This window comes from Balaenoptera acutorostrata, chromosome 10 (assembly GCF_949987535.1).
Source record: "Balaenoptera acutorostrata chromosome 10, mBalAcu1.1, whole genome shotgun sequence".
Classification (NCBI taxonomy): Eukaryota; Metazoa; Chordata; class Mammalia; order Artiodactyla; family Balaenopteridae; genus Balaenoptera; species Balaenoptera acutorostrata.
In genome coordinates, this window is record NC_080073.1 from 43,626,623 (window position 1) to 43,645,209 (window position 18,587).

At 45.0% G+C, this 18,587-nt stretch overlaps 1 protein-coding gene across 2 annotated transcripts in view; it reads right to left on the reverse strand.

Moving 5' to 3' along the window:
- Positions 1-18,587, reverse strand: part of SCN5A (sodium voltage-gated channel alpha subunit 5) — a 105,086-nt gene that overhangs the window by 20,680 nt on the left and 65,819 nt on the right. For both annotated transcript variants that reach the window (XM_057555289.1, XM_057555290.1), the window contains 4 exons: positions 17,054-17,494; positions 15,445-15,606; positions 12,657-12,777; positions 11,589-11,743 (listed from right to left, as the gene is read on the reverse strand). In XM_057555289.1, coding sequence (XP_057411272.1) covers positions 11,589-11,743; positions 12,657-12,777; positions 15,445-15,606; positions 17,054-17,494 — 879 coding nt within the window. The remainder of the gene's footprint in view (positions 1-11,588; positions 11,744-12,656; positions 12,778-15,444; positions 15,607-17,053; positions 17,495-18,587) is intronic.

Sequence of the window (18,587 nt, forward strand, 5' to 3'; positions counted from 1 at the left end):
CTTGCCAGAGACTTCCTGAACAAGATGGCAGAGTAGAAGGACTTGAGCTCACTGCCTCTCATGAAAACACCAAAATTACAACTAACTGCTGAACAACCATCGACAAAAAAAGATGGGAAACTACCAAAAAAGATACTCTACATCCAAAGACAAAGAAGAAGCCACAACGAGATGGTAAGAAGGGCACTTTTGTGATACAATCAAATCCCATACATGCCAGGTGGATGACATACAAACTGGAAAATAATTATATTGCAGAGGTTCTCCCACAGGAGTAAGAGTTCTGAATCCCACATCAGGTTCCCCCAGCCTTGGGGTCTAGCATTGGGAGGAGGAGCCCCCAGAGCATTTGGCTTTGAAGGCCAGGGGGGCTTGAGTACAGGAGCTCCACAGGACTGGAGGAAACACAGACTCCACTCTTGGAGGGTGCACACAAGGTTTCATGTGCACTGGGACCCAGGGCAAAGCAGTGACACCATAGGAGCCTGGGCCAGACCTACCTGTGAGTCTTGGAGGGTATCCTGAGGAGGCAAGTGCTGCCTGTGGTTCACTGTGGGGGCAAGGACACTGGTGGCAGAGGCCCCAAGGAATGTTCATCAGCATGAGCTCTCCCAAAGGTCAACATTTTGGCACTGAGACCTGGCCCAGCACAGCATCCTGCAGGCTCCAGTGCTGGGACGTCTCAGGCCAAACAACCAACAGGGTGGGAACAGAGCCCCACCCATCAGCAGACAGGCTGGCTAAAGATGTCCTGAGCTAACAGCTGCCCTTGACACACCCCTGCCCACCAGAGGGACAAGACTCAGCTCCACCCACCAGTGGGCAGGCACCAGTCCCTGCCACCAGGAAGCCTGCACAAGGCCCTGGACCAACTGCACCCGCCAGGGGGCAAACACTGCAAGTGAGAGGAGCTACAATCCTGCAGCCTGAGCAATGGAGACCACAAACACAGAAAGTCAGACAAAATGAGATGGCAGAGAAATATCTTCCAGATGAAGGAACAAGATAAAACCCCAGAATAACAAATAAGTGAAGTGGATATAGGAAATATACCTGAAAAAGAACTCAGAGTAATGAAAGTAAAGATGATCCAAGATCTTGGACAAAGAATGGAGGCACAGACTGAGAGGATACAAGAAATGTTCAACAAGGAGCTAGAAGATTTAAAGAACAAAGAGATGAACAATACAATAATGGAAATGAAAAATACACTAGAAGGAATCAATTGAAGAATAAATGAGGCAGAAGAACAAATAAGTGAGCTGGAAGACAGAATGGTGGAAATCACTGATGTGGAAGAGAATAAAGAAAAAAGAATGAAAAGAAATGAAGACAGTTTAAGAGACCTCTAGGACAACATTAAACATACCAACATTACAAAGATCTCAGAAGGAAAAGAGAGAGAGAAAGCGCCTGAGAAAACATTTGAAGAGATAACAGCTGAAAACTTCCCTAACATGGGGAAGGAAACAGTCACCCACGTCCAGGAAGCACAGAGAGTCCCACACAGGATAAACCCAAGGAGGAACACTCCAAGACACATATTAATCAAACAGACAAAAATTAAAGACAAAGAAAAAATATAAGAGCAACAAGGGAAAAGCAACAAATAACAAACAAGGGAATCCCCATAAGGTTATCAGCTGATTTTTCAGCAGAAACTATGCAGGCCAGAAGGGAGTGGCATGATATGTTTAAAGTGATGAAAGGGAGAAACCTACAACCAAGAATACTCTACCTAGCAAGGCTCTCATTCAGATTCAATGGAAAAATCAAAAGCTTCACAGACAAGCAAAAGCTAAGAGAATTCAGCACCACCAAACCACCTTTACAACAAATGCTAAAGGAACTTCTCTAGGTGGAAAAGAAAAGGCCACAACTAGAAACAAGAAAATTAAAAATGGGAAAGCTCACTGGTAAAAGCAAACATGCAGTAAAGGTAAGAAATCATCCACACACAAATATGACATCAAAACCAGCAATTGTGAGAAGAGGAGAGTACAAATGCAGGATATTGGAAATGCATTTGAAATTAAGAGACCAGCAACTTAAAACAACCTTGTATATATACAGATTGCTATATCAAAACCTCATGGTAACCACAATCAAAAATCTACAATGGATACACACACGAAAAAGAAAAAGGAATCCAAACACAACATTAAAGATAGTCATCAAATCACAAGAGGAGAAAACAAAAGAGGAAGGGAAGAAAAAAGACCTAAAAAAAACAAAAATAATGAACAAAATGGCAATAAGAACATACATATTAATAATTATCTTAAATGTAAAAAGATTAAACGCTCCAACTAAAAGACACAGACTGCCTGAATGGATACAAAAACAAGACCCGTATATATGCTGTCTACAAGAGACCCATTTCAGATCTAGGGACACATACAGACTGAAAGTGAGGGGATGGAAAAAGGTATTCCATGCAAAGGGAAATCAAAAGAAAGCTGGAGTAGCAATACTCATATCAGACAAAATAGACTTTAAAATAAAGACTGTTAAAAGAGACAAAGAAGGACACAAAAAAATGATCAAGGGATCAATCCAAGAAGAAGATATAACAATTGTAAGTATATATGCACCCAAAATATATACTTACAAAAAATAGGAGCACCCCAATATATAAGGCAAATACTAACAGCCATAAAAGGAAAAATCAACAGTAACACAACAACAGTGGGGGACTTTAACACCCTACTTTCATCAATGGACGGATCATCCAGACAGAAGATCAATAAGGAAACACAGGCCTTAAATGATACATTACACCAGATAGACTTAACTGATATTTATAGAGCATTCCATCCAGAAGCAGCAGAATACACATTCTTCTCAAGTGTACATGTAATATTCTCCAGGATTGACCATATGCTGGGCCACAAAGTGAGTCTCAGTAAATTTAAGAAAATTGGAATCATATCAAGCATCTTTTCCAAACAAAACGCTATGAGATTAGAAATCAACTACAAGAAAAAAACTGTAAAAATCACAAACATGTGGAGGCTAAACAATATGCTACTAAACAACCAATGGATCACTGGAGAAATCAAGGAGGACATCAAAAAATACCTAGAGACAAATGAAAATGAAAGCACAATGATCCAAAACCTATGGGACATGGCAAAAGCAGTTCTAAGAGGAAAGTTTATAGCAATACAATCTTACCTCAGGAAACAAGAAAAATCACAAATAAACAACCTAATCTTACACCTAAAGCAACTAGAGAAGAACAAACAAAACCCAAAGTTAGTAGAAGGAAAGAAATCATAAAGATCAGAGCAGAAATAAAATAGAAACAAAGAAAACAGTAGAAAAGATCAATGAAACTAAAAGCTGGTTCTTTGAAAAGATAAACAAAATTGATAAACCTTTAGCCAGGTTTCATCAAGGGAAAAAAAGGGAGAGGACTCAAATCAATAAAATTGGAAATGAAATGAAAAAAAAAAGAGAAGTTACAATGGACACCACAGAAATACAAAGGATCATAAGCGACTACTACAAGCAACTATATGCCAATAAAATGGACAACCTGGAAAAAGTGGACAAATTCTTAGAAAGGTACAATCTTCCAAGACTGAACCAGGAAGAAATAGAAAATGTGAACAGACCAATCACAAGTAATGAAATTGAAACTGTGATTAAAAAACTTCCAACAAACAAAAGTCCAGGACCAGATGGCTTCACAGGTGAATTCTATCAAACATTTAGAGAAGAATTAACACCTATCCTACTGAGACTATTTCAAACAATTGCAGAGGATAAAACACTCCCAAACTCATTCTATGAGGCCACCATTACCCTGATATCCAAAACATATGAAGATACCACAAAAAAAGAAAATTACAGGCCAATATCACTGATGAACATAGATACAAAAATCCTCAGCAAAATATTAGCAAAGCAAATCCAACAATATATTAAAAGGATCATACCCCATGATCAAGTGGGATTTATCCCAGGGGTGCAAGGATTTTTCAATATCCACAAATCAATCAGTGTGATACACCACATCAACAAATTGAAGAATAAAAACCATATGATCATCTCAACAGATGCAGAAAATGCTTTTGACAAAATTCAACACCCATTTATGAAAAAAACTCTCCAGAACATGGGCATAGAGGGAACCTACTCAACATAATAAAGTACATATATGACAAGCCCACAGCTAACATCATACTCAGTGGTGAAAAGCTGAAAACATTCCCTCTAAGATCAGGAACAAGGCAAGGATGTCCACTCTTGCCACTTTTATTCAACATAGTTTTGGAAGTCCTAGATACAGCAATCAGAGAAGAAAAAGAAATAAAAGGAAATCAAAGTGGAAAAGGAGAAGTAAAACTGTTACTGTTTGCAGATGACATGATACTATACATAGAAAATCCTAAAAATGCTGCCAGAAAACTACTAGAGCTCATCAGTGAATTTGGTAAAGTTGCAGGATCTAAAATTAATATGCAGAAATCTGTTGCATTTCTATATACTAACAATGAAAGATCAGAAAGAGAAATTAAGGAAACAATCCCATTTACTATCATCTCAAAAAGAATAAAATACCTAAGAATAAACCTACCTAAGGAGGCAAAAGACCTGTACTCCAAAAACTATAAGACACTGATGAAAGAAATCGAAGATGACACAAACAGATGGAAAGATATACCATGTCCTTGGATTGGAAGAATCAATATTGTCAAAATGACTATACCACCCAAGGTAATCTACAGATTTAATGCAATCCTTATGAAATTACCAATGTTATTTATTGCAGAACTAGAAAAAATTTTTTAAAATTTGTATAGAAACACAAAAGACGCTGAATAGCAAAAGCAATCTTGAGAAAGAAAAACGGAGCTGGAGGAATCAGGTTCCCTGACTTCAGACTATACTACAAAGCTACAGTAATCAAAGCAGTATGGTACTGGCAAAAAAATAAAAATATAGATCAATGGAACAGGATAGAAAGCCCAGAAATAAGCCCACATACCTGCAGTCAATTAATCTACGACAAAGGAGGCAATACTATACAATGGAGAAAAGACAGTCTCTTCAATAAGTGGTGATGGGAAAACTGGACAGCTACATGTAAAAGGATGAAATTGTAACATTCTCTAACAAACACCATACACAAAAATAAACTCAAAGTGGATTAAAGACCTAAATGTTAGATCAAATACTATAAACTCTTAGAAGAAAACACAGGCAGAACGCTCTTTGACATAAATTGCAACAATATCTTTCTGGATCCACCTTCTAGAGTAATGAAAATAAAAACAAACACAAGCAAATGGGACCTAATTATACTCAAAAGCTTTTGCACAGCAAAGGGAACCATAAAAAAAACAAAAAAGGCAATCCACAAAATGGGAGAAAATATTTGCAAACAAAGTGACCAATAATGGATTAATCTCTAAAATACACAAACAGCTCATGCAGCTCAGTATCAAAAAAATAAACTCCCCAATCAAAAATGGGCAGAAGATCTAAATAGACACTTTTTCAAAGAAGACATACAGATGGCAAAATGCACATGAAAGGATGCTCAACATTACTAATTATTAGGAAATGCAAATCAAAACTACAATGAGGTATCACCTCACACCAGTCAGAATGGCCATCATCAAAAAGTCTACGAACAGTAAGTGCTGGAGAGGGTGTGGAGAAAAGGGAACCCTCTTGCATTGTTGGTGGGAATGTAAATTGATACAGCCACTATGGAGAACAGTATGGAGGTTCCTTAAAAAGTAAAAATAGAACTACCATATGATCCAGCAATCCCACTCCTGGGCATATATCTGGAGAAAACCATAATTCAAAAAGATGCACGCACCCCAGTGTTCATTGCAGCACTATTTACAACAGCCAACACATGGAAGTAACCTAAATGTCCATCAACAGAGGAATGAATAAAGAAGATGTGATACATATATACAATGGAATATTACTCAGCCATAAAAAAGAATGAAATAATGCCATTGCAGCAACATGGATGGACCTGGGGATTATCATAGTGAGTGAAATCAGACAGAGAAAGACAAATATCATATGATATCACTTATATGTGGAATCTAAAAAAAATGATATAAATGAACATATTTACAAAATAGAAACAGACTCACAGACATGAAAAAACAAACTTGTGGTTGCCAAAGGGGAAAGGTTGTGGGGGTGGGGGAGGGATAAATTAGGAGTTTGGGATTGACATATACACACTACTATATATAAAATAGATAATCAACAAGGGCCTATTGTATAGCACAGGGAACTCTACTCAATATTCTGTAATAACCTATATGGGAAAAGAATCTGAAAAAGAATGGATATACGTATATTTATAACTGAATCACTTTGCTGTACATCTGAAATGAACACAACATTGTAAATCAACTATACTCCAATATAGCATAAAAATTTAATTAAAAAAAGACTATAGGGACTTCCCTGGTGGTCCAGTGGGCAAGACTCTGTGCTCCCAATGCAGGGGGCCTGGGTTGGATCCCTGGTCCAGGAACTAGATCCTGAATGCATACCACAACTAAGAGTCTGCATGTTGCAACTAAGAGTCCATGTGCCACAACTGAGAAGTCCGCGTGCCGCAACTAAAGATCCCGCATGCCACAACAAAGATCCTGTGTGCCACACCTAAGACCTGGTGCAGCCAAAAATAAATGAATGAATGAATGAATAAATAAATAACATTTTTAAATGTATAAAAAAAATTTAAAAGACTACAAAAAATTTAAAAATGAGGTACATATGAAAAAAAAGAAAAGAAAAAAGCAAAAAGAAAGCCCTTGCCTATTCCAAGGCTAGAAAATAAATGATCTCCCTTTTCCTTTTCCTTTCTTCCTTCCTTCCTTCCTTCCTCCCTCCCTCCCTGCCTTCCTTCCTTTCTCGTTTCATTGTTTTATATTACAATTTTTAAAATCTAATATATTTTGGTTGGAGCAAATATATATTTTAATATTTTTTTCATAGTGACTAGTCAAGTGCCCTAACACTTTATTAAAGAACCCACTTTAAATCCACAGAGTAGAAGTCAACACTATCATCTACCACATTTCTATATTTGCTTAAATGTATTTCCAACCTCGGTGTGGTTCTACTGCTCTCTTGGTCTATTCCTGAATTAGTGTCATATGAATTTTCCTGGCCATTTTTCATAATCTTTAAGATAAACTTAAGCAATGTTTTGTCAAATTCCCTTTAAAATGTTAGAAATTTATTATTGCCTTGAGTTTAATAACTCATTAGTTTTAGGAACTAATACAGTCTTTCTGCCCAAGACCAGAGTATATTTATAGTATGTTTATCTGTTTGTCTTCTTTTACACTCCTTAGGCAAGTTTAATAGTTTTCTTCGTGTACCTCTTATACATTCCATGTTATATTCATTCCCAATTATTTTATGGCTACAATGCCTGGCATGTAAGGACTATTGGAGAAATGTTACTTGTGACTAAGTGGTTTCTGTTAGTATAAAATAACAGCAACAATTATTTGTATATTTGTTTTATAACTGGCCATATAATGTTTTTAATAGGTTTTAAAATTTTTCTAAGCAATCACTATCTACAAGTAATGATATATTTCTATTATTTTAAACTCATTTTATACTTGACTATATTAACTTAAATTCTTCTGTTTTTCTGATTTTTATACTGTATGTTTAATTTTCTTGATTAATTGCACTGGCTAGTACTTCAAGATTATTATTAAATAATGAAAAACAGCTAAAAGGTAGTTAAATCATCCTTTTCTTATTCCTGACTTTAATAAAAATGTTTCTAGTGCTTTACTACTAATGATGATGGAAGAAGTTAATTTGAAAGTAAGTTTTTCATTAAGTAAAGGAAATATATTTTATTTCTATTCTTACCAAAGTTTTAAAAATCAGGCATTCATTGAGACAATTATATGGTTTTTCATCTTTGTCTGACTCATATAAATAGATTTCCTAGTAGGGCATCATTCTGACTTTTTAAGATAAACCTAGCTATGACTCATTTAGTCTTTCAAATATTTTACTGGATCCTATTTGCATGTATTTTAAGAATTTTGCATCACTATTCACTAGTATAGAGTATGAAAACTGGTCTGTGGTTTTACTTCTGGTATACTTAAGGTTTTAAAAATCAGCACTATTTAGCTTTCATAAAAAGAATTTGTAGATTTTCCATCTTTGTTCATACCCTAGAAGATTTTAAATAGGATTGAAATTATCTTCTTCTTTGAGAATATGAAAGAATCCACTCTTGGAGATGTAAGAGATTAGACCTAGTGGTTTATTTGATTGTTTTACTTTTTGAAGGAATCAGCTTTGGAAATTTTATCAGACTTACTATTTATTTTCTAATTCATTAATTTGTGTTTTTATTTTATTAATTACTTCCTTTGCTTTATTTAAAAAAATTTTTTTACATTTGTTTATTTATTTTATTTATTTTTGGCTGTGTTGGGTCTTCATTACTGCACGAGGGGTTTTCTCTAGTTGCAGTGAGCAGCGGGCTACTCTTGTGGTGAGCAGGCCTCTCCCTGTGGTGGCTTCTCTTGTTGCTGAGCACAGGCTCTAGGCACGTGGGCTTCAGTAGTTGTGGCACATGGGCTCAGTAGTCGTGGCTCAAGGGTTCTAGAGCACAGGCTCAGTAGCTGTGGTGCATGGGCTTCGTTGCTCCATGGCATGTGGGATCTTCCTGGACCAGGGTTCGAACCCGTGTCCCCTGCATTGGCAGGCGGTTTCTTAACCACTGCACCACCAGGGAAGTCCCTCCTTTGCTTTCTTTAAGATTATTTTGTTGTTGTATTTCTAATTTCTTGAGTTAATGAATTTATTCTTTCTATTTAACAATGAAAATGGTTAAGTCTATTAATTTTACTCATTACAGCTTTGGCTGCATCCCACATGCAGTATTACTGATATTGTTATTTTCTAGTTTCTTTCCCCCTCTCCCAAGTCAAAGTTTTTTCTATACCTCTATTTTTCCTTTCTTATTTTTCTAGATTTCAGGTGGACAAAACTGATTGAACTGTAACCTTTGATTTATGACACACTGTCATCTTTGGTCCATGAATAGTCTCTATTTATTTGCTTACTTATTAATATAACGAACACCCATGAACCCACCATGAAACTATTTTCTGTTTGATCCAAAGTTTAAGATAACTTTTACATTTCTAAGGGTTTGTTTTTAATCTTTCTATTTTTGCTACACTTAGCAGTCTTCTTACCTGTAAAACAGTGCCTATCTCACAGGGTTATTATGAGAATTAAATGTATTAATGTTTGTAAAATGTTACAACAGGGCCTGGCACATAGTCAGTACTATTTAAGTGTTAGCTATTATTTTTATTATTATGTTAGATCAAATTTATTAACTATACATATTTTTTACATATCTCATTGTCTTGTTCTTTCTACTTGATTTGTCAAGTGCTAATAGAAGTGTGGTAAAATCTCACTGTACTACTGCACTGTTGCCAGTTTTTTTTCTGATTTTGCTTTGTATAAGTGCTATGAAATCCCAAGCAAATATATTCATAATAGTTGTATTTTTATTATAGGTTGGACCCTCTTTGTTTTATCTCAATTTTTACCTTGAATTCAACCTTGTTTAACATTAACAAACAAAAACACTCTGATTTTTGTTGTCATTGTTTGCATTTGTCTGCTATATCTTATTATTTCCTTTTACTATTTCTGAGTCACAGTGTTTCAGATTTGTCATTTGAGACCACATAGCTGAAGATTTTTTTCTTCAGTCCATTTAGAGTCCTTTTCTTTTAAAAGATGAATTTTATCCAGTTACATTTATTATTAAAACACATGCTTGATCTTGCCTTTGCCATATTGTTTCCTGATTTAATGCTTCCTTGTTCCTTTTTTCCACCTATCTTTTGCTGTAAAATCTCTGTGTTCTTAAAAAATTTTTCCCTTCAGCAATTTCAAAGTGATACATAATCTGCTTTCTGTTAAACAAGTTTATAACTTTAAATAACACACTCCGACTTCTTTTTCTCTGTATATCATTGATGTGTGTGTGTGTGTGTTTTTTTTTACAGTGCTTGGCTCTCTACCCTGATGAGATTCACCATTCGCCTGCCAAAACTCCTCCTCACTTATGTTAGGCTGAGCTTTTCCTCCACAGCCCAGACTAAATGGCTCTGGCTGCCCTTGTTTGTGGCTGTTTAAAAACAAAACTCGTTAACATATTGTCAAATCCTCCTTCTCTGAAGCCTACAGATATTTGGCTCTAGCTGCTGATGGTAAAACAGCATGTAGCCTGCAAGCCATGGCTCCAGGCCCACTCTGGAACAGGGGCAGGGCAGTACAGGGTGGGATGGGAGGCCCAGAAGTTTAGAAGTGATAGCTGCAATGTCTCCCCATGGCCTGCCCCAACAGGAGGCAGCATGTGCTGGAGGCAAACAGCCTGGGATCAGAGTGGCCCTCTCCCTCTCTATAGTCCAAAGCATTCCTTGTTAGTTGCTCACCCATGGGGTTCTAATCTCCTCAACAATATCAGGTGCTTGCTCTCTCTGGGCTAGGAAAGTTTCTGTTTGTTCTGATCACCCCTCTCTCTGCCCACCAGCACCTTTCACAACCCTCTCCAGGGCTGTTCCATCTCCTAGAAGGGCTCTGAGAAATGAGTAAGGTGCTTGGGAACCAGAGAGGGCATCCCTGGAGGGCCTCACTGCTCCTCCCGGCCTCACCAAACCTCCCTATTTTCCATAGTCCAGTTCCATCTGCTTCCTCCAGGGAGTCTTCCTGATTGCTCCAGTTCCCCCTGACCTCCCATCACCCTGAGTCATCTACTCCATTCTTACTCAACTCTCTCTCGAGCTGATCTCTGACTATCTCAAACCTGCTGAATCTGATTTCTCCAACTAGACTGGGAGCCCCTGAGGCCAGAGCCAGAGTCTCTTCCTCCTATTGCTCCTCCATGGCTCACAGGACCAGTAGCTACAAGCAGAGCTTAGTAAAGATCTATTGAACAAATGGAAAGTCAAGACAAAGGACTCGGAATCTGACTCTCTTGGCTCAAATGCCACATCTGCTGCTTGTGAGTGGTGGGGCTTTGGGTGAGTTACTTAGTGTTTCTACAAAGGGTTGCTATGGGGATTAAACGTGATAATGTGTGAACTACATAGCTTGGCCTCTAGCCCTAGAAGACATGGAATGAGTGGAGCTACCAGTGTAACATCAGCCTGCATTGTTAATTGCATTGAACCAGTCTGACGGAGTGTCTGATGCTGTGTGCAGGTGGGTGTGTCATCAGGGCTTGGGTGTAGGTGACTGGTGACCTGCGACCTATGCCAGCCGTGCACTGTGATCTGGGCAAATCACTTCCCTTTGTGGAAGAAGGAGGCCTGGAGAGATGACCTCTGTGAGCCCTTTCTGCTCTGACCTCCATATGTGCTGTGGGTGTTGACAGTTTATGAGTTGGTCCTGATCTGAGGCCCTGGGGGAATGCATTTTCAACAGAGGCTCCGCCCCAGTTTCTGACCTGGTTTTCCAGCTGGAGATCTCCTTTCTCTCCCTCCCCTCCTCCTCCATACCTCCCTGCCCAATCCCCAGGAGGGTACCAGCGCTCCACTACTGAGCAGGATCATGAAGATGATGAACGTCTCAAACCAGCTGTGCTCCACGATGTGGTAGCAGGTCTTGCGCAGTCTCCACCAGACCTTCCCTGGGGCCTGCGTGGTGTCCACGGTGCAGCAGGGACAGCGCCGGACACAGCCTTTGGGGGAGGGAGAGGAGTCAGACCCAGTCCAGGACCTGCAAATGCCCACATCTGACGGCAGAAAGTTGAATGGTTGAAAGAATGACTGAAAGAGGTTACAATGATGGGTCATGAACTGGGCAACATGGTGGGTGGGGCCATGGCAGGGGGTGGGTGGCAGGGAGGGGTGACTGTGAGTGCTGCCCGCAGGAGCCCACACTCAGCAGGTACCCTGTGGATAGGTTGGATGGACTAGGCAACCAGTAAGTAGATGAAGGGCCTGGCGGTTCTGGGCAGGGGCAAGGCTGGGGTTGGGATGAGCTCCAGCTTGTCCTGTGCTCATCTGGGAAACCCTCCCCCTGGGGGAATGTACCAGAACCCCCTGGGGTGCTGTGTCCCTGGCCTTTCTCCACGTTTGCAGTTTCTGAGCCTTGGGAAGGGCAGACTCCTCACTGATAGCCCCAAACGGTGTGCCACATGGAGGGCAAACCCTCATTTTATCCCCAGCGGCCCTCCGAATATACCATGGATTCATAAAAGCTCTAGATGCCAATCACCAGCACAGCCACATGCCACACCCACCTTGAATATTTACAGAGGACCTACTATATGCCAGGTGCCGTGCCAGGGCCTGAGGGAACAGGGGGAATTAGATCCAGTCCTTGCCGCTGTGGGGACACCTGGTCATGCTACCATCCCACAAACGCAGCCGACCCACAGCTGCCTGCCCAGCACGTCACAGGCATACTTGCCATGACTCATGTCACAGGCAGGTGGAGCGGCCCCCAGGGTCTCGAAGAATGGGGGAAAAAATTGCAGGCACCCAGGTCAGAGTGGGGTGCAACATGGCCCTCTACCCCCAGGAGCTGCAGGTCCTCCTGCCCTGGTGGGCAGGACTGAGGCTGGGCCAGAGGCCCACCCAGGGCAGTACCTTTAGTGAAGCAGTCCTCTGGATCCTTGATGTCCTCTCCGAGGTCGGGGATCTGCTCCAGGAGGTCAGCAGTGTTGGTCATGTCTGCTGTGCTCCCCTCAGAATAACTGTTCTCATGCGTCTGTGGGCAGGACCGTGGGGTGGGGTGGGTGAGGGCATGAGTGTGGGCCGTGTAGCAGCCTCCAGCCTCAGGCCCAGAGTCTGGGGGAGCCTGGGGCTCCCAGAGTGGAGGTGACCAGACTATCCTCCATTGCACACCTGGGGAATCTGAGCCCGGGTGGATGGGAACCTGCCATGAAGTTCACCTAGCCTGGACCTTAGGGCTCCTGAGTTTGTGATTCTGGTCTACTGGTGTCTAGGGCAGGGTACAGGGGGTCAGGGGAGGGTTCTCAGAAAACCCTGGAAATGGGGAAGGCATCCAGGTGTAAGTAAAACAGACATGGGGTGCAACAGGGACATACACTGGGACATGGACACATAGTGGCAGCTCGGCACACACAGAGGAAACAGGCATGCCACACCCAGAACAGAGTCAGAGCCAGGATCATGGGCACGCACAGGTACCAGGTCAGACATGCGAACAACAGGCCAGCAACCCAGCCCACATTTCTCACTCAATTCATGTGGGTGCTGGTGTGATGCACAGAGCCTGGAACAAGAGTGAGAAGGTGCTGGAAGCTTTCCTGCCTGGCTGTGCAGGGTTCTGCTGCCCTGATCCCACATAACTTGATTATAGAGAGGTGTGTGCAGGTGCCCTTATGAGTGCCTGTGTGTGTCACATGTGGGCTGCCAGTGTATAGGGGTGTTGTAGTTCTGCCCACTTCCCCTCTTTGGGCCAGTGCACCCATCTCCAGCTGCCATGAATACTGTTTAGCCAGCCCCTTCTCCAGAAAGGTGTCTTTAGCCAGGGACCTGCCATCCCTGGAAATGGCTTGGTGGTTACATCGAAGCCAGGGGTGGCTGACGCCTAGTGACCCACTGATATGGAGGACACCAAGCTGAGGCTGGAATCCAGCCAGCATGCCGTCTGGAGCTGCTTCTTTTGCCTCATCCTGCTTCTCTCACTTCCTTATGGGTCTCTCCTGAGGGCACTCCCTCAACGAAACGTTAGCACAGGAAGCCAGGCTCCAGCTCTGCTTCTAGGAGCCCACCTTAATGATAAGTATGGTGGGGAAGGGGGTTCCGTAAAGGAAGGGCAGCCTTCATTTGCTTCAGATCACGTCTACATCCCCCAGCGCAATTGGCCAGCCTCATGCCACTCAAGCTCCACTCCACTTAGGGGCGAGCTGGTTTGAGTTCTTGGGCAGCCTCTGCTCTCAAAGTTGCCTTCTTTTGCCTTCCTTCCACTACTCACTCCACCGCTGTCTCAAAGTCCTCTTTAACCTTGAGGTTTGCGATAAGGAAGGGCTGGATCCTGGTGAGAATGCAGAGAGTGCTCCTGGGTGCAGGGTGGTCTCCCATGGCTTTGAGGGTCATGCCCTTCTCCCAGCTTCGTTGAGCGGCACTGAGCTGGGAAAGGCACAGTCAGAGGTCTTCATGCAGCTTTTCTTTTCAGACACTGGAGCTGTCACGCGGGAGAACAAGTTCTCAGAATCCCGCTGCAGGTGAGATGAGGGGTCCTTCTCCCAGGAAAGCCCCAGCCCACCTCGCTCTCCCTCGTTCCCACCGTGACCTGATTTGAAGAGGTGATGAAGTTACAAAACTCGTTCAAAGGTCAATGTTCTAGTACAGGAGCCCCTTCTGTCCGTGACCTTCTGCTCCTCCTATGTCTTCCTGTTCCCACAAGCCTTGGTGTGTCAGACCCTCCAGGGGGAGAAGTGTGACCTGCACGGTCAGGATGATGATTCCACCAGGCCCTTGTGCTTGCAAACTGGCCATGATCACAAAGCCTCCAGTGGGCCCATCTCATGAAAGGAACAAGGCAAAGGAGAAATATCCTGTTGGAGCAAGTCACAGCTGCCGGACTGAGGGCCGAGGTCAGGCAGCAGTTTAAGGGCCCCTGAGTGCTGTATCTGAACATATGACCTCCATCTTCCTTGGTGCTTGGCAGAGCCGGGGTGGGGTGTAGTCAGCTGTGCCACAGTCCAGTTAGCTCAGGGGCTGCAAACTCAAATGCTTACAGGGCCAGGTAGGTGATGGAATGAGGGCAGGCAGGTGGGAACTGGCAAACCGGAGCGCTCTAGCCAGTGTCAAGGAGGCGGCAGTTACCACTCGTCTCCAGCAGGGCGGCTCTTCTTGCAATTTTCTTTTTCAAGAGAAGCCAGAAATGCAGATTTTTTTACATAAAAGCTTCTGGGTTTACATCTTGGTAGCAAATTCAAATTAAAATCCTTTTGTGTCCTGAAGCCCTCCGGCAGGCCTTGTGTTTGCTGCCTCTGCTTTTGTCCAGGTGAGAAGCAGCTGGAGGCTCGTGTGCCGAGAACTTGTTCTCAGAGCTCCCCACAGTCCCCTGGGATGGGCTGATTCACAGGACAAACATGTGCCAACAGGACCAAAGCACAGGAACCGAGTGAGGAGGGGGTGAACAAGCAGAAGTTTGGGGTTAGTCCTGCATCGTGGTCCTGAGGGGCTGCTTCCAGAATTTCCCCATGGCTCTGGGCCCCAAGCCGTGTCTCCCCTATCAGGACAGGGCTGCCCACGCTCCCCTCTGCAGACGGGTCTCCCACACTGGCTGTGACGGCGGCTGTGGTTCCCAGCAGCAAATGCAGGCCTGTGCCCAGGGCCTCTCATGGCCTCTAGTCCCAGCAGCAGTGCCCCCACCGGCTTCAGGGACAAAGGTGTGCATTACCTCACTGCACCCTGGGGCTGGGGCCTCTGTTCTCCGCTGCTGCCGCAAGTCTGCCTGAGCTGCACTGGCCTCGGCCCCAGAGGAGGTGGTCTCTGACACCTGGCTCCAGGGCCTGGGCTCCGGGAGGGCCTCTGGGCTGCCAGACACAGGCTGGGGTTCCTGCTGAAGAGACGCCCCAGCCCATGAGCTACCAGGTCGGAGTATTTCTAGGACCCTGGCTCTGCTTCAGGCCCTGCCCATGCAGCGGGGCACTGCCTCCTGCCCTCTTCATGAGGTCTCATCTCACTGAAGACCCCTACCTCGGGCGTCCTGAGGCTGAAGGAGGCTCCTGATAGGTTCGGGCAAAGGGCCTAAGGCTAGACAAATCTCCCCCTCCTCCCACTCCTTGAAGGGTACAGCTGGGCTATGATGCCCAGGTCCCAGATGCTGGCAACTCTACTTAGGAAGGACATGCTGACTTTCCCCAGGAGTTCCCATAGCACCCCAGCTTGCTTGCTTGCTTGCTTGCTTGTGTGCCCGCACGTGTGCGCACACACACACACACACACACACACACACACACACACACACTGGCCCCAGGGAGCCAGGGCCAACAGGCTCAAGAGAAGGAAAGGAGGAGGAAAAGGAGGGGCAGGCAGAATTCCACTCTTGTGCTGGGAGCCTCTTGGAGCTAATTGGAAGCTGTGGTCCTGGCAACGCCAACGCTCCCCCTCCCCCAACCGACACTGTGGCTGTCCCGCAGCCCGACTGAAAGGGCAGAAGCTGGCCTCTGGGACCACAGGGAGGCAGGAGGATGTGGAATCAAGCCTGGAGCCTCAGATCAAATTCCATGCAAGGGAACAGCTGCTCTTCTCAGCCAGACCCACCCAGTGCAGGCCCTGAGGAAGCGGCCAGGATGGGCCCAACGAAACAGAGAGAACCAGTCCTCGCTGTTTGACCTGAGACCTAGGGAGAAGCCATCTGAGCCTGGCTCAGGCCATGAGAAAACTGAGGGAGCTGGGGTGGCGGTGAGGGGTACCATCCCGTTTGTCCAGACTCTAGTCCTAAGTGTTAAAAATAACAGGTTGGGAGATAAGATAGTGCTGTCTCTGACACCTGCCATCTTAGGGATGCTTATTTTTAAATCTCAGAATTAGCCCTGGGCCTGGGAGGAGGGGAAGGGGCAGTGGGGAGGTCTGGAGGCCACATTCCTCCCTCACCAAGACATTCCACCTTGTTAGTCCTGGAGGTGACAAGGTCAGGGCAGGGTCTGGGGGCCAGGTGTCCTAGCTCTGTCCTAGACGCATGAGGAACTCCTAGCAAGTCTCTCTCTTCTCTCTCTTGCTGTGCCTCAGTTTCCCTTTCTGTACAATTAGCTGCCCATGACCAGCCAGGGGACGAATGATGGACAGCAGTCCCTCCCAAGATGCCCTCCTGGGCTGGGCTGGGCTGGAGAGAGAGGGTTGAGAGCTGGTTTCAGCACGCCTCCATGAGGCTGGTTTTTGGGGGATGGCCTGTCTTCTCCCTCCAGGCCACACCTGCTGGGGCAGATGCTCTGAGTGAGGCTGGGTCCCCTGGACAGTAGGTGCTGCACACACGGTGCGGGGGTGGGGTAGGGGATGGGGCTCACCTGCTTGCTGGACTCTTCCTCTGTGCTCAGGCTGTTCTCCTCATCCTCCTCTTGGTCATCCGTGTCTGACTCGGCCACGGCGATGGGCACACACACGGGCTCTGGATCCCCAGGCGTGCCCTGGCCTGGCCGTTGGCCTTCCTCAAACCGTGTCTCCTTGCGGGCTGGCAGCGCCTTCTCTGTCTCTGGGGGTGGTGGGGGGCTGGAGGTGGTGATGCAGCCGGGCAACTGGCCCTGCGTGGCGAGGGCCGCAGGCTTCTGAGCCCGCCGCTGCAGAAGCCCACAGCAGAAGTCCCAGGTGGTCCGCTTGATGAAGCGCAGGCCCCGCTGGATGCGGGCCAGGGCCAGCTGGAGGTTATTCATCTCCCCGTCCTCGTCAGGGGCTGTGAGGTTGTCTGCACTGAAGGAGCTGAGCAGCAAAGCCAGGAAGAGGTTCAGGACCTGCGGAGATAATGCCGTGCCCTGGGTGCTCAGCCTCGGGGCTATGATGAGCACTGCCAGAGGCAAACAGCTCGAGGCTTAAACCCTGGGCCCTAGGCTCTCATCCTAACCCCCCATACTCCTGAATATAGAGAGTTTGGCTATAAAAGGAAAGACAAATTCTCATCCTGAGGTAGGCGATAGGCCCCAGGCTGAGCAGCTGCAGCTGGTCTCCTGCTGATGCTTCAGTTGGGATACCAGCGGGAGCATTGGGCCCTGACTGGGTGCATTCTCATGGATTTCCTGGCCCGACACATGCTCAGAGAAGGTCCTCAGTCTAGGGGAAGGAAAAAAGGAGGGAGAAGATGCCAGCTGGAATCCGTCTTGGCTGAGAAATGTGTGCCCACACCAGGATCAGATCTGAAGATGATTGGCCAGAAAAAAAATCCAGAAAACTGGCCCTATTTAAGCAACCTAAGCCCCTCCCTCTGAGCTTGCCTGTGTGCTCTTCCACACATACTTTGCTTTTTCCGCACTTACTTTGTTTCTTCCACACATATTTTGTTTTTTCCACATGTACTTTGCTTCTAATAAATGCTTTTATCTTTTTCACAATCTTGGTCTCTTTGCTGAATTCTTTCTTCAAAGAAGAACTGAGGTCCTTCTTCCAGCTTTTCACTGCCAGAATCAATCCCTCCCCCCAAGGACTCAGATACAGTCTGAAGTGAGGGCGTTCAAACCCAGGTTTCTTGGGTGTTGGCCCAGGTTCAATGGGAGAACCATGGGTTCATCTGATGTCAAAGCCTGCAGATGGGGCCTTGCTGCCTTGGGAGTAATGGGGGGCAGTGAGGTCAGGGTGAGCACAGGACCGCTCCCCGGGAAGTGGGATCCAATCTGGGATCAGCAGGGACAAGACAGAATCCCACCCAGAAGCAACCCAGGGCATCCGTTCACTCACTCACCCACCCATCCATTCATTCATTCATCCATCACCCATCTGCTCTTGGGGCTTTCCTGGGAAGAGGCCTCTGCATCTGTTGGTGAAGGAGGGACAATGATATGCCTCTGAGTTCCCCACTGAAGCTGGGTCACCACTCAAAGATCTGGAGCTCCA